Source organism: Sciurus carolinensis, chromosome 2, assembly GCF_902686445.1.
Source record: "Sciurus carolinensis chromosome 2, mSciCar1.2, whole genome shotgun sequence".
Lineage (NCBI taxonomy): Eukaryota > Metazoa > Chordata > Mammalia > Rodentia > Sciuridae > Sciurus > Sciurus carolinensis.
In genome coordinates, this window is record NC_062214.1 from 79,032 (window position 1) to 106,185 (window position 27,154).

The 27,154-nt window shown below is 52.9% G+C and overlaps 1 protein-coding gene across 5 annotated transcripts in view; it reads right to left on the bottom strand.

Annotated features, from left to right (window-relative positions):
- Positions 1-27,154, bottom strand: part of Myt1 (myelin transcription factor 1) — a 61,400-nt gene that overhangs the window by 31,053 nt on the left and 3,193 nt on the right. For all 5 annotated transcript variants that reach the window (XM_047541734.1, XM_047541736.1, XM_047541737.1 and 2 more), the window contains exons 2-5: positions 10,891-10,991; positions 5,212-5,266; positions 4,254-4,284; positions 25-87 (exon numbers count right to left, since the gene is read on the bottom strand). In XM_047541734.1, the coding sequence (XP_047397690.1) occupies positions 25-87; positions 4,254-4,284; positions 5,212-5,266 (149 nt within the window). In that variant the 5' untranslated portion in view covers positions 10,891-10,991. The remainder of the gene's footprint in view (positions 1-24; positions 88-4,253; positions 4,285-5,211; positions 5,267-10,890; positions 10,992-27,154) is intronic.

Here is a 27,154-nt window from a genome sequence, read left to right on the forward strand (position 1 = left end):
CCTGGCGAGGCAAAGGCTGTTTACCTGCGGTGCCTGGAGTACTTGCCCCGGACATGTCCAGATCCTGTGCATCCTGGGGTGGGACAGCTGAGGAGACAAGCAGGAGAGGTCACCTCAGGCAACAGGATCTGGGCTTAGGGCCACCCTGGTCCTGACTCTTGAGGAGAGGAGATGGCCTCCCAACAGCTCCTCACAGCATGGCCCATGGCAGTTTGTTAAAAATTAGTGAGCTAACTCACCCCATTTAAATAACAAAATGACTGGTTACAGTTCTATGAGCATTTTAATTAAAGTTGTGTGTGAACCAGAGCAAGGCCTCTAATGCTGGCATCTGCTGGACACCTAACTTCTCCCATTCCAGGCCTTCTGCCAGCTGCCACCAGGCTTCCAGGTGCTTCAAGACAGAGCTCCTTGAGGGGTCCCAGGACACATCAGCTCACTCTAGAGCAGGCCCTTCACTTGTCTGGGCCAAGTCCAGAGTACAAAAGTTGGAACTCTTGATGGCTATCACTGACTCTATGGCCTGTGGCCACTGAGGACATAGTCCACACTCCTGCCAGGTGAGCTGAATGAGGACTGCTAGGCAGGCTGGACCCAAGCCAGAGACCCCAGCTGGCAACAGAGACTCTACTCCAGCACCTTCAGCTTGGTGTGGGTCCCAACTTCCCACATAGAGAAGGGAAGCCAGGAGAGCCAATGAGCAGAGCTGCCCCACTATCTGCAAGGACTTTTCAACTGTGTTAGGAAAGGCAGCTCCCAGCCCGGGGCTGGCAAGTACAAGGGGTCAGAGGTAGGCCTCTGGGTTCCTTGCCCTCAGTCATTACCTGTCTCCCAGCATGACAAAATTAATAGGAACCTGTGGGCACTGACCTCCTCACCCAACCAAGGCAGCAGGAACATGATTTTGTAGGTTCCCTCCTGGAAGGGCAGCTAAAACAGGGCATTTCTTCCCCAAGCCTGCAAAGGGAGGGAGGTGGGGGCACAACTCTACCTAGGTCCAGATAGCCCTGATAGTGTCTGTGCAACTGAGCATGGCCTAACTGCAACCTGGAGCCCAGCTGATTATGCGGCCCACATTCACCAGCCTTGTCGGGGAATCACCAGAACTGTCTGTGGATCCGAGTCACAGCCTAGGGCTGAGCCTGAGGCAACCCCTCCCCCACAGGCCACCACACGCCCTGCCCCCCACCTCTCCCCCGTGCTGATGCTCAGTGTGCTAAGAAGCAAGCAAGAGGCTGAGGAAGGAAGGAGGGGAAGGGTGGGGAGGATTCGTGTTGCAGTTTCCTTCCCAGACAGAGGGGAGGCCGCTGCCCCTGGAGGCCCACACTGGCTCTCACTCTCTCAAGAAATAGCTTTGAGACTTTTCACAAAAAGCTCCTTGTTATTGAGGATTTGAAGCTGAGGTCCCAATTAGTCGATTAATCACTGAGTTAATCAGGCAATTAGGCGACAGCTGCTGCGGAGGCCTGGGGGGCACCGCACTGCCCCACACACGTCACCTGCTCCAAGCAATCCCTCCACCCGGTGCAGAAGAGCCCTGGTCTCCAGCCAGGTGGACTGGCATCTTCCCATCCTGCCACCAAGGGTGAGGGTCCCAGCTGTGGGCCCAAGTGCACGGAACTGGCAAGGGCCACTCTGGGACAGAAGTGTAGGGAGGAATGGGCAGAGCCCACATGAGACCTGCCAAGGCCTCCGGAAGCTGAAGTGGCAGCTGACAACAGCTTTGAGCCTCACGGTTTATACCGGTTCACCCTTGAGAATGCATGGGTAAGCACCAGGAGCACATGGGGGCACCAATAGGGTGTCTATAGTACCTCCATGTGATCAGGTGCAGGGCCAGTGAGCAGTTGCAAAGGCTTAGACCTCCAGAGCCTCCTGTACCCACTGTGGGAAGAGACAGGCTCTGTCAGGCCCTCCCCAGCACCTGGAGGTGCCCACGTGTGCTCACAGCACCCAGCAGCAAGCCTCCTGAATGCTCCAACCCAGCCCCATGCAACAGATGCTGGTGTCAGTCATCAGAGTTGAGCACGTAACTGGCATCGTGGCAGAGGGCCTGGCTGGAGGCCACCTCTCAGCAGGCACCCCAGACCACAGCCCTGAAGGGCCTCAAGTGAACTATAGGCATCAGAAACCCAAGCTGGGAAAGGGGCCAAATCCCAGCTAGGAGCCCATGCTTTGGCTACTGCCCTTTGAAGAATCTGTCTTCCCTCCCACCCTGGGGCAGCAGAAGGTTCCCACACTACCTGTGCTCCAGGTGGGAGCTGGTCCACTAGTAGTTCAAAGAATAAGTCCCTCAGAAGTGGAAGGGACCAGATCTTCGCCCTTGAAGACAGCCCTGAGTAGCCCAATGACATGTCTTGAAGACACTAACCCTATCCCTAACCCTGACCTCCAAGAGAGTCCCAAGTGACTCTGCTGGGCCCAGCCGAGTACGAACAGCCAGTTCTCCCTCGGGTGTGTAGAGAAAACATCGAATCCCTGTCTTCTCCCGAGAACTGGAGTGTTCATTTCGGGGCTCAAGGAAGATTCATTGTCCCAGAGGCCAGAGCACCATAGGTCCTGCTTGCTCAGGGCCAAGCCCCTTGCTCACCCCATAGCAAGCCCCTGCTGCCACCCAAGAGCCAGCATCTTCCTGGGAGCTCTCCCTGAGCCCTGGGGAGCCCATGCTGGGAGTCCAGGTCTAAGGCTCTGATCCTGAGCCCTGCACACTGGGCTCCCCAGGCAATTCTCCATAAGCTCACCAGCATGGCTGTTTGCCCCCAGGCATGATGTTCCCCTCCCAGACACAGCTCAGTTCTCTGTTCTGACACAACAGCATGAGGCCCCCGAGGACAGAGTCTCATTACCTTCTGATGGGAACGCATGGTGGACAGGTCCTGTGGGGAGCAGCACAGGTCAGCTCCTAGATGCTCCCACCCTGTCTGATGTACACAGCAGAGAGTCTCCTGGCCCCTACACAGTGGGCCGATTCCTTGACTCAGACACAGTTTGATTTTACCATAAGCATCGCTTCTCAAAAATGAAGAATTGCCAAAGAAATTGTTGCTAAAACTCTAGATGCAAGGTATTTATCCCCGGTTTCTCCCCAGAAAAGTTTATGGGTATCACTAGTAGCACGTAACCAGGTGGAGAGCACAGGCCAAACGCAGGGACGATCCTAGGTGCTCACCAGCCTCATGCGCTCTGCCAGACCACTAGGGAGGGCTAGCAACAAGCACAGCCATTTGAGTCACTTTTCCTTCTGCTCTGGAAGTTCATTCAAAGCCTGAGTGTCCTCCCTTGGCCTCCTCACCTGGGCCTCCCCTTCCACCTGTGTCCAGAAGGGGTCCCCAGGTGAACACCACCCCCTCCTGGGCTCGGCCCTTCAGAGGTGACTCCCCTCCTGGGAGCTGGCTAGGCACTCCAGGGAATGCCTGTTCTGGGCACCCCTGGCCTTGTGGGGTGCCAGGCAGCCTAGGGGTGCCTGGTGTGGCTGCAGCTCCCTCACACCTCTTAGACCCAGGGTTAACCTCCAGCAGTATACAGCTCTGGTCCAGTTCTGGTTGGATGCAGCTTAACCCTGAGGAGGCTGAGCTTACACACCTAACAGACAGGACACCAGGCAGCACTTTCCAGAGAAGCCCTGAGCCTGGGGCTGCAACCCACAGCATCCCAGAGCCTGGGACCCAAAGCAGCCCTCCCCCATTTCTCCTCCATCGCTGGCTTACAGTCCCAAATGCTGGAGGGACACTAGCATCCTGCTCCACCTCTGCCCAAAGCTTATGGAGTGACCTTTGGGTTTTCCTGATTGGCAGAAGTCATTCACTCAACCACTGTGTGCTGAAGAATAGACAGTTCCCACCCCATTGGTTCAGTTTAGTGAGAATCTTTACCTTAAGCAGTGAAGGAAGCTCTCAGAACTGCCAGCTGTACCCAACCACTGCTAGATCTCAGTGCATGAGACTCCCATGGCCATCTCAGGTCCCCCAAGACTCAGAATGTGGAAGACCCTATCTCATTTATGGTCAAACTGAAGCATTTGTGAGATTCACCAGGAATCACCTACAGCTAGTTTTGGGACATGGTGACCAGCACTGGGTCCCTGCCATGAAGCTGGGCCCCTCATGGTGGACCAGGACAGAGCTAAGGAAGGCAACAGTAGGGGTACACATAGCAGAAATGACACAGGGAAAGCAGGGTCTCTAAGGACACCCAGAACATCTCCAGGTCATAGGCACACGGGAAGTGTAGGGCCAATAGGAAAAGTTCCTCACCTGAGGTCGGTGCCTGTGGTCTCTGGGGGTCCTGGTAAGAGAAGGAAAAACAGGGAAACACATGTGAGACTTGGAATTTGGAAGCCATTTTGCCCTCAGAGCTCACCATAAGTAAAGCGGCCAAGGGCCTACAGAAAGGTAAACCAGAGCAGCAGTGAGCTGCTCCTCCAGCATCCACCTCTCCTGACCTCTAAGAACATACTCCAAGGCCAGTGAAGGGAGTGCTGCCTCAGTCACATTGCTCACTCCAGACCCTCCCTGGGAGGTTTTGCACAATGGATTTGATCCTCTCTGGACCCTCCAGGTCCAGGGTGATAGTTCTTTCTACTTGCAGAAAAGTGTTGGCTTTCAGCAGAAGGCACAAGCCACCAGATCAGACTGGACAGAGAAGACAGATGGGCAAGTGACTGATCCCTCCAGTGATGAGTACTGGCTACAAAGAGGTGCAGGGGTCCAATCAGGGCAGGCATTCCTAAAAGCCCAGAGTTCCTAGACACTCTGTGGGGTGTGACAGGAAGCCCCAAGGGACCCAGGAGGGGAGACTAGCCAAGGCGTTGGGGCTCAGTCCTAGCAGGGTGAGCAGAGTCTCAGCCCCCTCCTCCCACCCACAGTCATATCCAACGAACTCCCACTCCCCACAGTACCAGAACTAGCCTCTGGGGGAGCAGTGGCCTTTCATCTCCAGACAGAAAGGTCTCAGCTGAACTTGGCTACCCCTCTCAGTAGAGCCTTATCCATCTCCACCTTTCCACCCTAGGCAGGTTTATCTGGCCAAAGGCCTAGACAGCCTCCAGATGGATCCCCAAGGCCCCAGGGCCCGGTGTGGGCAAGGGTATCCAGTTCACCAGAGCCCTTGTTATGGGCTTCTTCTCCTGAGCCCACCACTGGGGAGGTGGCCCTGAGCCGAAGAGAAAGCAGCAGCCACAGCCAGGGCCCCAGCTGACCAGACAGCACTCACCTCGGAGGGCCTTGGATCGAGTCCTGGCCCGCTTGTCTTCATTCTCTAAGCTCATCTGTAAGAAGAGAGAGCTGCCATGTTAAGAAACTCAGCCAGCTCCTCCCACGTCGAGAACCATTAGGGGCATCATCCATTCTCTGGATCAAATTCTGGTCCCTGTAATCTTGGCCCTATATCTGCCCACACAAGCCAAAGTGTGGGGCCTGCCCTCCTGAACCCTCATGAGCATGATGTTTCCTAACAAGAGGACCCTGACGTGGCAAGGAGCAGCACCTCATCTGCCAGGCAGATGCTGAGGCACTAAAGCAACTTGCCCACCATCCATGGAGTGAGTCAGCCCCAAATGCCCCAGGACGCTTTCTTCCTGCTCAGCAGGGTGTCCGTGCCCATAACACATGTGCCCCTTTCCCGCATGACCTCTAGCCTCAGGGTCCAGCTGCCCTGCCTGAACCCGCCAGTGACCCAACTGCCTACACTTCCCACCCTCTGTGGGGATGTCGACCATAACATAGTCCTGCCTGGGAACCCGAGGAGAAGCCCCCAGGAGGGTGACATTCACAGAATGCATATGTCTGGGGGTGAAGCCCCTGGGTGCTACAAGCTGTCCTGTGTCACCATGACGGATTTGGAGAAAGTAAGACCCTAGCACACTCTGTGTGAGCAAAACAACCCTCTCCTCCAGAGCCAGGCTGGGCGGGGCAGGTCACATCCCGAAGGAGAGTGGCTGGCCTGGCCTTCACTACCTGTCACCATGGTCAGAGAGGGAGCAAACCGACACCTGCCACAGACCACAGACTGCGGACAGCCAGGGCTCCAGGCATGAGGCTGTTCAGGAGGAAACAGGAGAGTGGGGAAGAAGCTGTGGAAGAAAGGAATGGGGGGAAACAGGAGCTTCTGCCTCAGGTGGGGCTTTAGGTCCTAAAAGCCAACAAGAGAGAAATGTCTACAGTACCACCTGGGAAGAAAGAAAAAGGAAATTCACCAATTAGTGGAATGGAATTTGCAAAGTGAATCTCCCCCACATAGCAGCATAACATACAATGATTTATGTGATTTGTTAAGGAAGAAAAATCAAAACCTGGGTAATTTATGAAACCCGTCAGCTCTGGGCTGGAGAGCACAGTGCTATAAGCCACACATTCATTACAGCCCTCCATAAAACAGAAGACAATTACTGTGATTTCTACTTTTAAAGCCAAGGTTCCCGGTGGACCGATGGCTTACATTTAAAGTGAGGAGAGGAGCAGGTGTCAAAGGGACTTCGTGACATTTATGAGCCTTCAAATGTCGACTGCTCAGAGTCCATGCACACGGCCTCCCGACGCAGACCTCACAATGGAGCTGTGCATCTGACGGCCAGGCGCCTGCGTTCAGCTGAAATGCAATCTATAGCTTTTTTTTTCCGTTCATTTTCCCAAGGAAATTGGCAAGCGTTCTGTTAGGTTAAAGCGTGCCTTGGCAATTTGGATTTCCTGCAGATAAATTATTCAAAGAGCAGAGAATAGAGAGGGTTGCAGGGATGTGTAATGGGCGCTGCTCGCACACTGTGAGCGCCATTGATGAAGCTAACAGCTGCGGCATTCATTCTGCTGAGCACCTTTCCATTTGCAATTTATCTGTATCAAATGGTCAAAAAGCAAGTTCTCTTCAGGGTGTGAAGCTTTGATTCTAAGGGAGAAACCTGGACTACAGAGGAAAAGCCATACTCTTTAATATGAGAATGAATTTGTAGGAGCGGGCCACTTGTGACCTTGACACCGAGCAGAGGCAAGGCAATGCCCCCTGAGTGCTGAGGGCTACTGGCAAAGCTCTGGTGATGCTGGCCACAGGGTCCACGAGGCTTCCCTTGTTGGAACTCAAAGCACTGCAGAAGGGGCGTCCGCTGTCCTCTTGCCTTGAGGTCCTGCCCCACAAGGTGGCCATGCCCAGGGCATCCCTGTGCCCCCACTCCAGCTCGCTCACTCCTGGGCTTGGAGGCAGCCCCCAGACCACATGCCCCCACCTCCACACAAGGACAGACCCTGCCCTCAAGGGCAGCTCACTGATGCTGAAGACACGAGGTGCTCAATTTCTCACTGATTTGTCTTTAAAAACTTGTTTCAAGCACAAACCAACCAGGTCTGTTTTTGCACAGCCCTCTTGCCTTCAGGGTGAAGGGTCAGGCCAGCTCGCCACTCCCACTTCAGGGTCAGTGATTTGCTCAAGAGTAATGTCCACTCTGCTTCTCTAACAGCAACTTTATCATGCCTGCTCCCCGGCATGTCTTGCAATTCTAACCAGTATTTCAAGACTTCTGCCTTCTATGGAAAACCGTGGGATGAGAATGCTCCACAGATGCTGAGTTCTGCCATGTTAACCAGACAGACGTCTCTGTCTGTCCACTCAGCTTGCATTCTTGGTACTGCATAAGACCAGTCTCCCTAGAGGGTGTTTTGCTCTGTTCTGGTTTGTATTTCTTTTTAGTGAAGTCAAGACCCATCATGTAAGTTCTTTCCAGACATGTGCACTCTCACAGTGATCAGTTCTTCTCAGACTCTGCACAGTACCCTTGCCAAAACCTAGTTCCCTGAGCTGAATGTTTACCAACTCAGGTACCAAAAAGCAAATGCAGGGGTACTTGCCTAGCATGTGTGAGGCACTGGGTTCAATCCTCAGGACCACATGAATAAATAAAATAAAATAAAATAAAGGTACTGTGTCCATCTACAACTGAAAATTAAAAAAAAAAAAAAAAATAAGCACATGCAGCATCATCTGAAACCTGCAGGTGTAGCCACAAGGACACAGCCGACATAAGTGACCCATGTCAAGACTTTAAGGGGCTCACGCTTCCCTGCACCTGGCAGGCTCCCGCTGACCTTCACCCTTTTATCTACACCTCCTAGCCCAAGCTCCACTGCCCGATAACCCTGCCTCTCCTCCCCTCCCTCCCTCCTCTCTCTGAAAAGCTCCCCCACCGGCCCCCAGAAGGAGGGGTCCTGGCCACAGATGGCACCAGCCTAGGCCTTCCCCAGGTCTGCACTTCACCCCAGGGAGGTGGGAGCAGTGCTCATGAGCAAGCACCAAAAGGAGGGGCTGACGAGGTCTGAAAGACTGACAGGGTGGGAGGGCAGGCTGAGCAGGGAAGACCTGAGGACGCCAGGGCAATGCCCCGGTGGGGTGGACTCCCCCCGAGAGCTCATGGCCTTGGGTCCCAAGGCCAGGTCTCCGCCCTTCCACCCACCTCTCCACTCTCCACTCCGCACCTGCTTCTCTCCTTTGCAGTGCTCATCTCAGTGAGCTCACTCCTCTCAGACGTGAGTGAGGTCACTCACTGTATCTCCTGCAGAGCTGCCCAGCACACTTCACCTACGATGGACAGATGGGGGTTGGAGGAAAGGGTGGGGATGGTCAGAACTCTCTCTGAGTCCTGGCATAGGAGGGGGAAGGGGCACCTTCAGAGGGGCCTGGGCAGAGACAGCTGTGAGGGCCTCAGCTGAGGGATCGGGGCTCCTGATGCCAGGGAACCGCTCATCGCCCTGGGTGGAGGGAAGGTACACTGTTGTTTTAAATGTGCTGCCGCAGCCAGCAAAGCTGGAGAATTAGGGTGGATCTAGGACGAGTTTTTAAATCCATAGATTAGTGAATCTCAGTGGCCTACAGGAGACTCCAGCCTTTTGTGCAACACTGTCCTTCCAAGACCTAGATTGGGGACAGGTTCCTTCTGACCCCTAGGGACCACAGGCAGCTCCGGCCCAGAAGGAACCAGTTGAGGGATACATGTGTAGAAGAGGTGGCAGGAAGCTGGCCCCCACCCTGGCTGGTACAGCAGCACCTCCCTGAGTTCAGGGAAGGGAGAAGGGAGTGCAATGGTCTCCTCCTCTCTGCAACCACCAAGGGGGCATCAACTCTGAGAAGGGGCCACTGCTGAGCAGACCTGGCAGCAAGTGACACGGACCTGTATAAAGCAGGCTCCGCCTTAGGTGCTGGCCTGGACACCTCCACAGCATTGCAGGGGTCCCTCGGGGTCCTGTTCCTTTGCTGCCCACTTGCATGGCCCTCCAGCTTCCAGTGTGAGCTCTAAGCCAGCTCTGCCCACATAGTGCAGAGCGCTCCCTCGGAAGCCTGGCATGCCCTACTTCCCCTTTTCTGGCCTCCTCCATCATAGACACCACCTGTGCCAGGCCTGTCCTGGGCAGCCAGCCTTCACCTCCTTCCCCTCCTCTGGCCCTTGCCTATCTGAGCCGTCACGAAGCACAGTAACTCAGGTCCCACCTACCCGAACAGAGGGAAATGGCTCTCTGGGCAGTCGTGAAACCACCACTGCTGCCCGCAGGACCCGAGTGGGGGCCACAGGCTGTCTGTGGAGGTTGCAGTCTGGATAGGTCCCTGTCGTCCCTCTGAGCCTAGGCCAGGAAGGAACCAAAATTCTCCTACCCAAAACTGACGGGTGTTGGACAGTTGCAGAAAACATGACCTAGCACCCTGGTCACAAGTCAAGCCACCTTTATGGTCACATGATCTTGTGCCAGTACAGTTCGGGGACCCTCAGGGGTGGGATGGGGTGAGGGTAGTGAGGCCAAAAACTCAGTGATCAAGAGAAGTAATATTTAATGTGATATTTTAAAACATTAACAACAATGTAAAAAATCCATAATAGACACAATATCACAATTCTAGACAGAATCATTATTCCTTGTGCCTGAGGCTCCAATGCGGATCTGCAGAACAGAACCAAAATGAGAATGGGTGCTTGGCAAGTTGCCGTAACAGACCCATTAAAATGCACATTCACCAGATTCAAAAGAAAAATGTTAGCCAGATACAGGGGCCACTCCTGTCATCCCAGCAACTCAGGAGGTTGAGGCAGGAGGATGGCAGGTCTGAGGCCAGCCTGAGCAATTTAGTGAGACCCTGTTTCAAAATAAAAAATAAACAGGGCTGAAAATGTGGCTCAGTGGTTCATTCAGCACCTCTGGGTTCAATCCAGAAAAAAAAAAGATGGTGGGGGCAGGGGGCAATGTTGTCCTCTGACAGTAAAATTTCAGTGCCCTCAGATAAATTTCCCACTTCTAGCAGTACAAGCTCCCTAATCTGCTCTCAGACCATCCACATCACAGCAGCTGGGAGATCATCACATTGGGAAGAAAGGTCACCCTGGGAAGAGCTTCCCTCTGCCTGCTGTCCACCTCAACTCCCAACTCAGGGTCACCTGACCCTGGGGAGCTGGTCTCACCCACAGCAGGACAGCAGGAAGTCCTGGAGCTAGAGGGTGACGGAAGCAGTGAGCACAGCCTGCATGGTCTCTCAGACCTCCACAGTGTCCCTGGGAGGGGGGCCCAGGTCGCCGCCATCTCGCCTTCTGAGCAGGCATGGGATGGGCGCACCATCTGCCACACTTAGCAAGATGCCAACAACCCAGGTCAAGCAGGGTATGTGGAGAGCAGATTTCCAATGCCCTCGCGAGGCCCAGGTGCAAGTACCCTCAAGAGAGTGGCTGGGAAGGTGGGAGTCTGCTGTCAAAAGGTAGCTCTACTCTGCCCAGTCACTGTTCTTCCTTTCAGTTAGAGTGACTAGCCGGTCCTAGTCCCCATTCACCCTTTGCCTCGTCAGAGTCCTGATGATGACCATCTCCTCAAGCGTCATGCCTAGCAGCCGAGAGGAGGTTGGCATGGGCGGCCCATGAGGTCAAGCCCTCACCTTGCTGTGTCTGCCCAGGAGACGTCTTCAGGTCCTGCAGCTGTGGGCCTTGTCCCTGTGTGTCCACTTCTGGGTCAGCAGCTCATCCTGGAACTCATTTTCTGAGGGTTTAAAAAGATATGGGGTCAGAAAAGAAAAGCCTGATGAGTACCAGTCAGGCTGGCTCTAAGGAAAGGAGAGACCTTGGACGCTTTTCACACAGTATTTATCCCCCATTTCTGCAATCCACCAGAAAGAGACAAGTTCATGGCCCCATAGCTATTCCAGGACAAGAGAAAACTGCTCTCTGCTTTGGGAGCTTCCCAGAGGTCCTGCCATTGCCCCGGCTTCGTTGGTTGCACGGACGTCCACAAACACAGCCTTCCAACCACAGGAACACAGGCACTGGGGCAAGTCAGGCGAGACCTGCCCGACAAGACCTGGCCTTGGGAAATCAGCTGACTAACAAGTAATTACTTCAGCACAACCAGAGCCCTCGCTGCCCCCAGAGAAAGTGGCACCCAGACCCACTTGCAAACAAAGACTAACACATGGCTTCACCTGTCGAGGAAGGTGAGAGCCACCCACAGCCCACCAGCTCCATGGTACTCTGCCCACCCTCGCCCTGTGTCTGTTTCCTGCATCTTTTCTCTCCTTGTGTTCTGCTCCTCTCCAGGGCAATGACTCCAGTTAATATTTAATTCTTCACATAAATCCATGCGCCCAGGCAAGGCTGAGTGCATCAGCTGGACATGACAAAGAGATGCATCCTGCACCATTCCCTGCACGTCACTCCCGTTCCCATGACAACACAACTGTGGAGCTTCAAAGGAAGGTCATCAGTAACCACCAAAAACAACAGGAAACGAATATTCCTGCTTTCTGCTCTCTCCTTCCCCTTGGAAGGGAGTTTGGATTCTGCTGCAAACAGGTCAGGTGCACTCTCGACAAAAACAGTATCTTTCTTCCCCTGATTTTCAACACGCATTCCTAAATGTTGTTCTTCTCTAGAATTCCACTATTGCAGCCCTGTTTCACTAAAGGACCCTGGGTTTCCTTTGGAAGTCTGGACACAGATAAAAGCAGGTTTGCTTGTGAAGGAGATTAATACTTGGCACTCACTGTGTGTCTCCCCACTGGGCGGAGTCACCCCAGATATGACTGAGGACAGCCACCTCACTTCCACTAGTTAGGAGTGAGCTGCAGGAGCTAACCCACAGCCCAAAGGCTCTGGGCCCCTAGGGGCCCATCTGTAGAGTGGGGTTAACTGTGGTCAGTCCTTTCCCACAGATAAATGGACCCTAGAGCCTATGGCAGGGAATTAAGCCTAATAGTAGGACACCAAGGACACAGAATTCATGGAGATGCTGCCAACAGCATGAAGGGGCCTAAGGACATGTCTCCTCTCTCCTCTCCTCTCTCCTGCATGGGGGAGAGGTCAGGCAGCTTTACCCCACTAAGAAAAGAGGAGGAAGAACTTGCTCAGAAGATTCCAGGAGTGAGCAGACAAGCACCAAACCAGCCACAACCACGTGGTGCACTTCACACTTTGCAGCTGGACTACAAGGGTGCATCTCCATGGTGACAGGAGGAGCCTGGAGGGTTCATCCTCCAAGGGCCTATTCCAGGAAAGACAATGCTGCAGAAACCCAAGGGCTGGCTGGTTTGCAAGGCTCACGCAGAACTTCCTGCTGCATGGACACACATGACCTGTGAGGTAGCTGGCCATGGCTCATGATGACTGGGAGAAGAACCTAAGGTCTGTACCCCAGAAGACACCTCCCAAGGCCTCTGCTCTAAGTCTCTTCTGCTTCTCAGACACCCAGTGGGTATGAGTTGCATATATCTCTGCAACAGGAAATAACTAGCTCACTGCTGCTTCTTTACCCTCACCACCCCTAGGAGTCTGGAAATGATGCCTGTGGAATTCTCCATTACCCATGTCCCTCGTGCTCCCGTCCCTAGGTCAGCCTGAGGCACCACATCTGCTCAGCAGAGCAGATGCAGTACCCATCTGCTTCTCCAAGGGGCTGCCCCTGCCTCCTGGGGGCCACAAAGCTAGAGTGACTTAGGGCAAGAGCAGAACACGGCCCTTTGCTTCAGACCCGTGAGACAGAGCGTGCAAGTGATCAAAGCACTCACTCACAGACTAGAACCACGTGTTCAAGGACCGTGCTCAACCATGACACAATCCTGCCCCGCTTTTCCAGGGGGTTTCTTGGTCATGACTGAGAGTTGCCACTAGAGGCCCAGGAAAATAGACCATTTTTCTTTGACCCTTTGGTCTCCACTGAGACCTACGTGAGATCAGTTCCTGCCTGTGGACTTTGTATGCTCTGCCTCAGCAAGATCCCCGTCTGGATGTTCTGCAAAGCCATGGATCCCCGTCTGGATGCTCTGCAAAGCCACGTACCTGGCAGCACACTGGCCCTCCTCACCTACATGGCATGCAGGATTCACGGGTAAAGGAAGTCCTGCCCAGCAGCAGCACTGCTCACACACCCGTGCTGTGGCCACAGAGCCCATGGCTCACTCACACCTGCCCTGTGGGCCACCTGGCCTCTGTGAGACTTAACATCTGCATCCATAAAGCAGGTGGAATATGTGGAGATTGGAGCAGTTGTGGAAAGAGCCCTCAGAGACACATGGAGCACCTTGGCAACATTGCCACCACCCTCTTCAGAATCTAGCAAGGAGAGATTTGGGCCAGTTTTTTCTTAGGGGTTCCTAGATGTCTAATGGGCTCATCTGAAGCCTGCTCATAGATGCAAATAGGTTCCATACCCTTAGAACTTCCCAGACAACAAGCCAGTCACTCAGGAGCAAGCAGCTCCCACTGCCAGGACGGTGGTGCTGCTGTGATCCCTATTTGGGGACCTCAAACCCTGCCTGTTGAATGTGGCCCCGTGTCTGTCCCCACCGTGGCCCGGATCCACATCCACTCTTAAGGAACTCTGTCAGGCAGATGAGTTGGCAGAGTGACCACGCTGCTCAGCCCAGTGGTGGTGAGAGGACGGGAGCCACAGAGAAGGCAGTCATCCTCGGCTGGGCCAGAGACCCAAGGCTGGGACATACTCATAGCCAAGCTGCAGCTCAGCTGTCCCTCTGCCAATGGGGCCCACTTCCTCAGGCTGACCACAGCACAGGCCCAGGCCTGGGCACAGCATCCCAGGGAGACCAAGATGGAGTGCCAGAACACCAGCCTGGCTGGTCCCCAGGAATGCTGCTGGCCTGCCCGAGAGCGTCCCTGTCACCTGGGCAAGGACACTGCTCCAGGGCCATTACAGCTGCTCATCCTCATGGAGGACCCCGGCTCACTTTAGTCTGACCCAGCCCGTCAGAGGGGCGGCGTGTCCTCACAGCCCAGGCTCCAATCCTGCTCACCACTGCAGCTCCACTGCCTGGCCAACACTCTCCTCCCCAGAACAAGACTGGGCAGCAGGGAGGCTGCCCAGGAGGTCAGGGTGGCATGGAAGTTCAGACGTTTTCAGTCCTGGCCGGCGTGGGCGTCACAGCCTGCTCAGGACGTCTAGCTCACACACTCCGTGGAGGGACCAGGGCACGTAGAGGACAGACCAGCCCCTCAGCCCTCCTCCACCCCACAGGGGCTTGCCTCCCAGCTGAGCCCATCCGTGAGACACCGACTCTCTGCTGTTGGTCCAAGGGTCCCAGGAATTCCAACACCACCCACCTTCCTCCAGCTCACAGAGCCTTTCTCTCCAACTCTTGCACAGCTGAGGCAGACGCCTTGGTACATCATGGTCGTCTGGACCCCAGGTGGATCCCCACTGCCTTCCCAGCCAGCCCCCACCCAGCCAGGCCCTGTCAACCCAATGGCACAGTGTGCCCCCCCGCCAAGCCCTGCCAACATTGTTTTCTAAATCTCACCAGAATCTAACCACTTCCAACCTCTCCAGCTATTTTTTGTTTGCAAAAAATTGACAAACCAATTTTAAAATTCATACAGCGATTCAGGGAGCATAGACAGCTAAGACAATTCTGAAAAAGAACAAAATTGGAGAACTAACACTTCCCAGTTTCAAAATTTACCAAAAACTACATCATAACAACAATACAATACTGGCAGAGAGTGGACATGTAGATAAATGGGGTAGAACTGAGGGCCCAAAATAACCCTTATATTTATGGTCAATTGATTTTCAATGATGGCACTGACAATTTTATGGGAAAGAACAGTCTTTCCAACAACTGGACATCTAAAAGAATGAAGTTGTCCCCTCTCACACTGCACACAAAAATTAGGTCTCAATGGATCACAGAAATGTAAGATCTAAAACTCTCCAAACACACAGAAGTGAATCCTCCTGGCCTTGGATTAGGCAGTGGTTTCTTAGCTGACACCGCAGACATGAGCTATAAACAAGATTTTGGGATGTTTTGATGTTATCAAAGTCTAAAACTTCTGCACTTCAAGTAACACCAACCATAAGGCAAAAAGACAACACAGAGACCAAAAGGAACTATTTGCAAACCATCTGTCCAATAAAGACCTGGACTCAGAGGGAAGAACTCACAACTCCAGAATATAAGATAGACACCTAATTTTAAAATGGGCAAAGGGTCTGAACAGATATTTCTCTGAAGACAAAATATGAATGGTGAATATGCACACACAGACACACTCACCATCCATCACTAGGGAAATGCAAATCGAAACTGTGAGGTGACACTTCACAACCGCTGCCAGGGTGGAGAAGTTGGGACCCTCAGAGAGTGCAAAATAGCAAAGTGGTCAGGGATCAGGCCAGACTTACCCTCTGGCCCAGCCACTCCACTCCTAGACATCCACCCAAGGGAAAGAAGGCATGTTCATGCAGAGGCTTGTGCACAGCAGTCTGCAGCTGCTTTATTCATGCTGGCCAAAGAGGGGGAAACCTAAATGTCCACCAACTACTGAAGGGAAAATACAAAACACAACCACACAGTACTTGGCAATAAAATGGAACGAAGTACTCGCTTGTGCCACAGTGTGAGCAAAACTGGAAAACAATGCAACTGCTGTCAGAAACCAGACGCAGAAGATCACATATGCATGCTGCACCTTCACAGACTCAGAAAGCAGACTCGGTGCCTGCAGTTGGGAAGGGGTATGGAGGGCTGTCCCTCTGGGGTGATAAAACTGCTCTGAGATTATGTGGGTGCTGCTGAAATGTTGAATGGCACTCTTCTAATGGAGAACTGTGTGACACACAGACCATTCCTCAACAGAGCTGCTTGTGAGGTGGCATCCACGAGGGACCTGTACCTGAGGTCCCAAACACAACCTTGCTGGTCTCACTCCTTTTCAGCAACATGTTGGGCCCACATCCAAAAGAAGGAAGCTGGACTCCTCACACCACAGACAAAAACTAACTGTTGCCTAGACTTCCCTGTCCAGGTAAGACTGGGACCAGGGTGCAGGAGAAAGTGGCAGTGCTGGGGGCCACACTTGAGGCCTCTCGCATCCTCACTGCCTGGGGCTCACCATCAACACAGCCACCTCTGCATAGCCAGGAAGCCTAGGACTCAGCTGCACAAATGCCCCGCTCTGCCCACACCACCTTGAGCCAGGGCTGCAGCAACCTCTCAGATGACTAGGACTGCCGCAGAGCACAGTCCAGCTCTACCTGCCTAGTGGAGACCACTGCCCTGCAGAGACCAGGTCTCCTGAGCTCTGGTCATTTCTTAGACATGATGAAATGAAAAGGCTGAGCCCAGGGACTAAGCATGAACCTACATCTGGCCATTTGAAAGGAAAAAAATTCCCTACATTTCATCTCAATCCTTCATCCTCCCCTCTTTGCTGCCGCCCAGGTTTAAAGCAAAGCCCAGCAAGTCAAAAACGGAAAGTCAGAATGAAAGTGGAAAACTAATGCAAGGGCTCACAAAACCAACAGCTGACCACAGGAGACTGTGGGGTCACAGTTCAGAACCCACTCTCTGCCCCAGAGAACCTGAGCCCTGAAACCCAGCCATGGGAGAATGGGACCCTTGGAAACAGACCCAAACTCCAACCCACATCACCCAGAGGAGAGTCAGGTAGAGCATCTCTCAGGTTCAGCATGAGGTCCCTTCCCTGACTGCTGGATGAACCAGTGGAATGTCCATTTGTGGACGGCAGCTACAGCAGGGACCAGGCTGGACCAGGGAGGTGGGTCAGAACAGACAAGACCAGCCTATGCAGAGATCATCTAGGAAGGTTCAAGGTCACTGTGGTGTCTGCCTTCCCCAGCCTGGAAATAAATCATAAAGCCAAATGAACAATCCCATGGAAGAGAAGAGGAAGGATAGAGTGACAACTAACATCTGACATGGGATCCAGCAATAGAGGACCAAGAAAATGGAAAGGAAAAGAATTAATTGAATAATAAAGAAAAATAATGTCCCAGAACTAAAGGAAGAATTTTTACATCAAAATTCTCATTAAATGCCCAGCATAGTGAATTTAAAAAGACCCACCTGAGACTCAACCCAGCACTGTGAAGTTCTAAAGCACCAGGAGCAAAAAGTCTCACAATTTTCAAAGGGGGCAAAGCCACTAACGAAGCCTATGACCATAATGGCATCATGTCACTCAACAGCAGCATGATTCCTGCCCAGCATCTCAGTGGTTGTGCATGCCCTCTGTGCCAGAGACAAAAAGGGTGGCCGAGGGAAACGATAGAATAAACACACTTACAGATACACACTGCCTCCAAAACTGTCCACTGGACACTAACCAGAGGGGCGGTGTGGGGATGACCACCTGCAAGAGAACAAAGACTCTGAAAGAACTCTGACCTGTGCTCCTGGACCCAGCAGAGACATATTCAGAAAGGGAGAAGGAAGAGAGGGAGGAAAGGAGAAAGAGAGGGAGGAGGGAAAAGGGAGGGAGGGAAGGAGGGAGAGAGAAGGAAAGAGGGAAGGAAGAGGGAAGGAAGAGGAGGGAGGGAGAAGAAGAGAGGGAAGGGGAGGGAGGAGGAAGGAGTGAGGAAGGGAGGGAGGGAGGAGGAGAGAGGAGGAAGGAGGGAGGAGAGGGAGGAGGGGCCCTTCAGTGCTGGGAAGGAAGCCACAGGGTGCTATGGCTAAGGCAGCAGCAGAATCCAGTCCTGGGCCCACGTAGAAGCCAACTGTCCCATGATGCTGGGGACTGCCATGTCCACATCTTGAGAACCCCACGGTCTGGGCACCGGGCTGGCAAGGCTCCCTGGTGCCAGAGCCGGAGCAAAGCAAGAAGGTGCCTCCAAGGCCTGGGCTGTCTGGTGACCACAAGCTCACGTGGGCATTCCTGCAAATCCAAGTCCAGTCTCAGGCAGTTGGACTGGCAGACAGAAGGGAATTCTACAAAATAACAGACCTCTTCAAAAACTCAAGGTTATGAGAGACAGGAGACTCAAACCACTCCACTCCAGACTGACAAGTCCAGGCACAGCATGTGGTTCTGAACCCAGAAGCATGTGAAAGCAGACCCTGGCTTGGAAGCCCACCCAGCATTCTGGAAACAGCATCTCAAATGGTTCAGGAATCAGTTCTGCCCTGGACTTGAAACCTTCCTGTAGGGTTTGAGATGTGTTCAGAAATATTTTTTTTTAAATAGTGGACAGGGGAAGATGGGGATATATCTCAGTGATAGAGGGCTTGCCTAACATTCATGAGATCCCGAGTTCAAAACCCAGTACCACCAAATAAAAAAAAAAAATTATTGGGACTGGGGTTGTAGCTCAGTGGTAGAGCACTTGCTTAGCGTATGTGAGTCACTGGGTTCGATCCTCGGCACCATATAAAAATAGGTAAATCAAATAAAGGTATAAAAATACAATAATGTTAAAAATATAAATCATTTTTTTTAAATAAAGGTGGTGGGAAAATTATCGGTGGAGTCTCTGTGACAGGGAGGTTGAAGCAGGACACAGGGGAATCTCAGGCCCCTCCTCCTAGCAGGACACTCCACATGCCTGCCCCCCAGAACAGTGGTGCATCTTGCCCAGGCCCCAGTTCCACCCAAAGGACTGACTCTGCCTCCAGGTCCTGGGAAGCCAGGGGCCAGGCCTGGGACACAGCTGAAACTCTCCATGGGGGATTGTGACCTGCACCCCAGATCTGGGCCTCTGGAGGCTACAGGCTGCCTGGGTCCCACAGGACCCCGGGGATTCTGCCTCCCTGCACTTCCTGCAGGGGCCCAGACGCCCCTGTAGCTCCAAAGCAGAAGCCCTTTCCTCCCAGCCAGAGCCAGACCCCAGTGCTAGAGGTGCACAGGTGCAGTAGGGGGTTCCATTCCTGGGTTTGGGGGGCCCCCAGGGCTGTGCTGGTGTCCCTCCCATTAAAACAGCTTTGGGTAAGAAACACAAATAGGGCCAAGGGGGAAGTAAAGGCAAGTCTGGCTCTCCTTTCTTCTTTTTTTAAGCTAGAATCCAGAGAGTGAAGAGTTGCTGAGCAGAGCAGGCAGACCTGCTTTTGCTGAGTTTAGGTGAAAAACGAGAGAGGAAGGGGTGGGCAGGAGGAGTCGGCAATTCTACAGCTTTGCACATTTCTCTCGTTATTTTGCTTCTAACTCAGTCTTGCTGGTACTTTCTCTATTCAATAAAAGCCAAATGCAAGCCGTGTCCCTTAATCTCTCCAACAGCAGCTCACTGCTGAGAAAATAATGTGGATGTAACCTCCAGCATCATACACTTTCTTTTCCATTTATATGCAAATAGTGACCTTTCACCCAGGCTGTCTCAAAGAAGTATTTCCTTAAAAATGCAAATAGCATGTTGTAGGCAGTCACTGTGGCTGAGTCTTTCTTATATTATTATCATCATTTCTTTTAACCTTACCAATGCTGCAAAAGCTACAGCTAAACTGCTAGGCAGTAATAACAACTTTCCAAACCGAGTCATGGGACTGGCGCTCCAGGCTGCCATCCAGGCTGCCAGCAGGGGAGGAGTGTGTCCAGTCCAGGGCACGGTGTCGCAGGATCACCGGTGTTACTCCAGAGTAGGCAGGGCTAGGCCTGAGGCTAGCACCCAGAGCAGACCAAGCGACCTGCGCTACAGGGTGCAAACAGGGTTTTCCTTCTGAGGCAGGAACTCCCTTAGCCCCAAGTGGACCTCAACATTTAGCCCCGACCTCTACCCACTGGGTGGCATAATCCCAGGATGCTCCTGGAGCCCCAGGGAGCAGACCAGATGCCCGCACACCAGGATAAGGAGTCAGAGGAGGTGATTCCAGAATGGGGGCAAAAGGAAAGGTGCCGAAGGAGAAGCTCAGGATGAAGAAACAGATGCAACCCTGTGAGAGGCATTGATGGGCTCCCTTCTGCCCTGACACCACCCCTCTTGGCCAGGCCAGGCCACAGGCAACGGTAAGTCCTAATCCCAGGGAAGGCGCCCCCATCTGCTGCTGCCTCCCAAGGCAGCCAGCCCTGTCCTGTGTCAGGAAAGGATGCTGGTGGACAGCGAGGATGACTGACCGGCCCTGCCTCATAGGCCATGACCACAGCACCTTTTCAGACCAGGCACAGTTGAACTGGCTTGTGTGAATCTTGGGTATGGCCCAGACCCAGGCCCACTCACTCCTCTACAAGCAGGAAGGAGAGGCAGACTGGTCCTGAACTAAGAGAACGGGCTACTAACACGAGGGCACACCCTGCACCCCCAGTCCCAGAACTAGGTGGGCAGCTGGAACTCTACCCAAGTGTTTTCTACCCAAGTGCCAGAAACTCTCTTGGTCAGAACAGCCCCACTCTCCAGACCAGAGAAAGAAGAAACCACCTCCTTTCCCGAGGCCACACTTTACTGAGGTCCTGACAACCCAACTGGAAGGAGCTGGGTCACTATCACTGTCCCTGCAGGAGCTGTCCAAGCAGCCTCACCTCAGATCAGAGAGCAAAGGGCCCCCTACCTGCACACTGAAGCAAGCAGGAGCTACCACCGCCTCAAAGTCCTTGGGAGTGGGGGAAATTGGAAATAGTTCCATTCTTCTTCTCCTCTGGCTCCTCGTCCCTCCAGGACCCCTACCCAAATCCTTGTGTGTAGAGAAAGGCAAGCCCCAGGCAGCTGCTCCCAGGCAGGTTTGGCTGCACAGCCCAGGCTCTGGGGTCCAGGGTGAAGCAAGAGCCCACTCACTTCTGCCTTTCCAACTTGGAAACCCAGAGGGAATGGGGGTTTGCTAATTTCCCAACCTGGATGCACAGTGCTTAGTACACAGAGCCAACAGAGACCAAAGTTTGGAAAAAATGCAAACACTTCACTCACAGCCTGAGCACCAAGGCACCTGCAGAGAGAGTACCCCCAGGTCCCAAGGTCATCCCCCTACACAGGCACACAGGTTTTCAAGGCCCCAGAGCGCTTTGTGGGAAGGGGAGTGAGACTCTAAATCTCCTACCCAACTGGCTCTGGTTCCTCCAGGTGCAGGAAGCACAGGTTGCTAGCCAAGGACTGAGGCTGGAAGAGGAAATGAAGGAGCTGCACCCAGCAGCAATTCTAACCTGTGATTCACAGCCAGATGAGCAAAGCCCATGGGAATGATGATTGAAGGCACAGGCAGGCTCCGGAACAGGGGCTGGGCCAGACCCCTGCAGCTGTCTCCTCCCTCACCTTTGGGCAACTTTCCAGGGGGTACAAAGCCTTCCCAGTTGCAATTTGGATAACAAATCCACTTTTCTTTCCCTTCAGACAGATACACATAGGAAGAAGTCTCCTGAGGCAAGAAGGTAGCAAACTGTAGTACACATCCCAGAGACTGGGAAAATTGCCTCCCAGTGTGTCCTGGGGAGGGAACACACAGCTGACCAATCTGATACAGAAATGAGATCCTAAGAGGTGACCAGGACTGAGAGTGACTTACCAAGGCCAGGGTTGGGCATGGTTTACATGCAAATAAAACAAGGTGCCACAGAAATCTAGGTAATCTAGCCCCCAAAAATCTAAAACCTGGACAACTAAAAAAAGAATCCCTTCAGCGTGGATTCATAGTCTACTCTTTATCTGGGTAGGCATAGTCTCCAGTGGCCAAAAGGCAGGGCCCAGCCTCCACCTCCACGTCAAAGCCAGACTTAATCCTTCTCTGGCTACCTCCAGTCGGCTGTGGAAAGTTCCTAGCAATGTACTGATAGGGGAGCCGGGCAGTCACAGGCTCCTGTGCCAGGCAAGCCCGAGTGGGTAGCCTATGGCCCCAAGACAGAGGCCCAGACTTCTCTGGAGGCAAGAAGAGACCTCCCACTCACATGCACAATGTGACAGCAGAGTTACTGGGAAAGGTGTTTGTGTGTTTTCCTTTTTTTGTTCCAGAGATTGAACCCAATGGCTCCTAACCACTGAGCCGCATCCCCAACCCATTTTATTTCTTATTTTGAGACAGTCTCACCAAGTTGTTTACTGCCTCACTAAGTTGCTGAAGCTGGTTTGAACCTGAGATCCCCCTGTCTCAACCTCCTGGGTGACTGGGATTACAGGCAGGCACCACAGCACCTGGCAGGAAAGGTATTTCAAAGATGAGACTGGTTGGACATTACTTTCCTATGTCCCTACATGAATACACACCCAGTGTAACTCCACAACATGCACAACCAAAAGAATGGGAAGTTATACTCCATGTATGTAAATATGTCAAAATACATTCAACTGTCACGTATAACTAAAAAGAACAAATTTTAAAATTTTTTAAATAAAATAAAATTTAAAAAGCAAAAAAGAGAGAGAAAGAGAGAGAGAGAGAGAGAGACTAGTGAAAGTAATAGCCAGGAACCCAAGGATCTAGGTGACATCGGTGCTAAGTCTTGAAAGAGAAGCAAAAATTCAACAGCAGAAGATTAAAGGAGTTGGGGACCTTTGTCCAAGGATCCTGGGGATAACCTGACTGGGGATGGAGAATACGTTTGAAGGCAGGCTAGGGCATACCAAGAAATCGAGGATGTCTCCCAGGCTGTAGAAAGAGCCAAGAGGGCAGCAAAGGCCAGGCTCTGGGCCGAGGATGCCCTCCAGGGCTGAAAGCCCAGCCGGCCAAGTGGGGTCTTGGGAGGAAGGCTCCCCCAGAGCATCCCAAGCCCAGCTGCGCCATTCACCTCAGAGGGGGAGGGCCATGCGTGACCACAGTGTCGGCTGCCTCTTTGCCCCCTCACACCCCAGGCCTTTGTTTTTCTTTTTGACCCACTTTGTAGACAATAACCCTGTGTCAATGGAAAAAAATATTGAATATCACGAGCCCTCTCAATTTTTTAAGTCCCTGGTTTTTTCCTAAGCAAAACTTTGGTCAGAGACTGAGGATACAGCTCAGTTGATAGAGTGCTTGCCTAGCATGCACAAGGCCCTGGGTTCAATCTCCAGCGCCACCACCACAAAAAAAAAAAAAAAAAAAAAAAAAACTTTGGTCAAAGTAGAAGAATAGAATATGCAAGAAATTGTGCAACTCCACCTGCAAACTGATGATTCACAAGTCAATTATTCAGTGAAGGACAGGAGGCACCTTCACCAGGGTCCCCTGGGCTACCCACAGAAGACAGCTGCTAAAACCACCTCACTTTCAGAATTCCACAAGCCCATAGGTGAGAAGTCCCAAGTACCTAGAAGAGCAACTCAGCAGGGTCACAGAAGTAAACGATGGGTCTCAGGGCCTTGGAGTTGTGGGCCACTAATGGAGTCCACCTAGAACCTGCTGGTTTGAGGTCTGGGAACCTGCCAGGGACTTCTAAGCAGGACCTGGGGCCCCCACGGAACATTCAAGCTGTTGCCCAAGCAAAGAGAACTTGGCAGAGAGCTCTGCCCTGCAGGTCACAGACCCTCTGCTCCCCTAAAGTGCAGTTTGGGGCAGCAAAATGGGAACCAGGAGAGGACCCAGCTGGCTTCTACCTGAATCCTCAGACCAACGCTGAAATGACACTGAACAAGACTGAGAAGTGAAGAGCCAGGCCCAGGGTAAGTGGGCCCAGCAAGCAGCCTGCCAGCAGCTCAGGCCATGTGGTGTCTCCACTCTCCTCCCAACGCCTGGGTCACCTGTGTTCATTCCCACTTTGCTCAGCCACCCTATGCAGTGCAAACATAGGCTGACTCCCACCGTGCACAGGAGCCCTTTGAGGGCAGTCCCCTACAACCTCCTGGACAGGATACACTCCAGGTCCCTCATAAACCCAAGGCCTAGAGGGCATGTCCAAAATGCTACAAGCAACCTCAGCAAACACCGCCCAACAGCTGCCTAAGCAAGAGGGTGGGACTGCTGATGGATGCCCCCAACCACAGGAAAAGGGGCAGCCATAGGCAAGACACCCTGCCCGACAGCCTATCTCTTCCCAAGGGAAAGACTAAATCTGGGCAAGGCAGACTCACATACTAGAGTACTCAGTTAGAACAGATTAAAATGCCCTCTGAGGGGCTGGGGTTGTGGCTCAGTGGTAGAGCACTTGACTGTCATGTGTGAGGCACTGGGTTCAAGCCTCAGCACCACATAAAAATAAATGCACTGTGTCCATCTACAACTAAACAAAAAATTTTTAAAAATATTTAAAAATAAAATGCCCTGAGTTACATACGTTCCTTAGGATTAAAATAACATAGCATCTCTTAAAGCGTAAATTTAAAACTGAAAAGAGCATGAAACAACAGTGAGCCCATCTCACAGAGAAAGCACAGCATGTGTCCTAAGTCCACCAATGGGGATCAGACCACATCAGGAGGGCCTGCTGCTGGAGATAAACAGGCAGGACCCCGCGGCTGTTTCCCACGTAGGTGTTATCAATCTGTTCTCTCTGAAGCAGGCCCCGAAGGAGCTCAAGAGCAAGAGCATTTCAGTGCAGGTGAAAGTGCCCCTCTCACTTTTGTTTGGATGTTTTAAGTGAGGTCTGGAGCACGAGGCCCGGCACACACCCTGAGCGAGCAGTGGGCACTGTCCCAGGGCCTTCGGGGAGCAGCACCCAGGATCACCACTGTTTTCTTCCTTCCGGAAGACATGACTCTCCCCTCTGATTGACCTTCTAGTGATGCCGGTACCCATAGACCATGTTCCTTAAACTCACAACACGAAATTCCCATTAAAACTACATCTGGGGCTGGGCTGTGGGTCAGTGGTAGAGCACTTACCTAGCATATGTGAGGCACTGGGTTCAATTCTCAGCACCTCATATAAATAAATGAATAATATGAAAAGGGCCATCAACAATTTAAAAAGTATTTTAGAAAAATTGCATCTGTAGATAACTAGCTTCTGGTTTATTCATGAGCATTCACACAGAGAGAGCAGAAGGAGCAGCCCACAGAGAAGGAGGCTCAATGTGCTGGGGGACAGCAGGGGCCAGGAGAACACCCCCACCTGTCCCCTAGTGTTCTGCAAGGGAAGAACCAACAGCAAAGGGCTCTGGACAGGGTTTTCCAGGGTTGGGACAGCCAGAACCCTTCCAGGATGCCTGAGTAGCATGTAAGTCTGACTGGCACTGCCTAACCTGCCCAGGGCTCGGCTGACCATCAGAGCCACTGCTGCCTCACAGTCACCCCTGAGCTCTGCCAGGTGCACAGATTCCCTGCCACTGCATCCACTCCAGGTCCAGTGCTGACCAGGAAGGTCTAGCTGTCCCTGCATCCACCCCCAACCCAGCCCAGCCTCACTCACCCTTCCTCAAAGCACTCACCCAGGAGCACTCTATCCCCACGAGTCAAACTGCTTCTGTCAACCAGCTACTAGAGGCCCAGGAGGTCTCTGGCACTTTTTCAATCTGTAGACCCCTCACCTTCCATGTCCACCCAGTGCTGGACCATGCAAACCAGCATTACAAATAGCCATTACTGGGCATGGGCAGCTCCAAGAAAGTGGGCAGCAGAGCTCTGGCTGGCAAGGGTGTTGGGTAACCAGTGTAACCTCTACCCAGTGCCACTCACTGATACAGAGTGTCAACCGTGTCCTCGTCTGCATATTCAGTGACTCCAACCAGAAAAGTCCTGGGGGACAGAGAGAAGGGGTGGGGACCCAGGCAGCATCAGAAGACTGTCCACCACAGCAGGAGGCAAGTCCAGCTCTTGGCCATGTCCAGGTGGACACTAGAAGCACCCCATGCCAGCACACTCTCTCCAATCCCTCTGATGTGTCTGGGCACACACAGGTTTTCAGTCGGGGTCCAACCCCACACATAGCAACCCTACAACCCAGGACTCAGTGAGCGAGTCTCTCAGAGTGGGCACTCCCTGACCAGAACCACAGCACCTGGGTCATGTGGCTGCAGCACTGGCTCCAAGTTCTGGGGACTGCTTCTGAACCTGTGGCAATGCCCCAGGTCTCACTTCAGATGGAAGCAGCCCCCTGGTCTAAGGGACTCCTAGGACCACCTCTGGACTCTGCAGTCTTTGGGGCATGGACAGCAGACCATACTAATAGAAAGCCACTATGTCCAACCCCTGGAGGCTGGTGCTCGGCCCCTTGGATCAGCAAACTGCAAGGTCCAGCACCACCCAGGTGCCCCACAGCGGGGGGGGAGGTGCTCAGACTCCAACTCCATGGGACAGAGCAGTTCAAGAAGTAGCCTCCTCTCCCAGAGAAGAAACTGCCTCTAAGCCTCAACCCAGCCTCCCCTGCACAAGGAACACAACCTGGGGGAGAGGAAGGGTCCTGCCTCCACTGGCAGCAGCATCCTGGCGAGGCTGCAATCCCTGCTCTCTGCTCTTTTGTTTACCACTAATTAACAGGGCCATATGGAAGGAGGTGATAATCACAGCCAAGGACCAATGGAAAGGGAGGTCTGGGGGCACGAAGCCTGGGGCTGGGGGCCTCCCCCAGCAGCCCTGTGGGGGGCCAGCACCCCCACTCTCCCAGCACCTCTGAGGAGCCAGAGGGAGTCCCCTCAGCACCAGCTGGGTGCTCCCTCCCTCCAGGTTTGCCCCAACATCCTTCTGTCTTTTGTTCACTCAGCCATTAGCCTCAGATAAGTCCTCAGGTTTCTCTAAGATTCTTTTCCTTAAACATTGGAGCGAAATTTCTCACCCCCTCCTGAAAGATAATTAAAATCACCACTGTCATTATCATTACTATAGTGGTGCAGCCTGATGCCCCAAGACCAAGCCACTGCAATCACGGACCCACACCTCTCAGAGGTTTTGTTTGAAAAATTAAACACCGAACTTTGCCAGCCAATGAGTCTACTGACTCAAAGGTGATGCTGAGAGAAGAGCCTTAGTGGTCTGGAATGAGCAAGCAGTGAGCACCCACGGCCCAGATAACACCACCACGGCTTCTTTATTTTCCTGGTGCATATAGATGGTGAGTTCAGTAGACAGAGCCAAGCCCATAGCCCCAGAACGTGCTGTCCTGCAGGCAATGGTATTCTGGTGTTCAAAGCTCAAAGTGA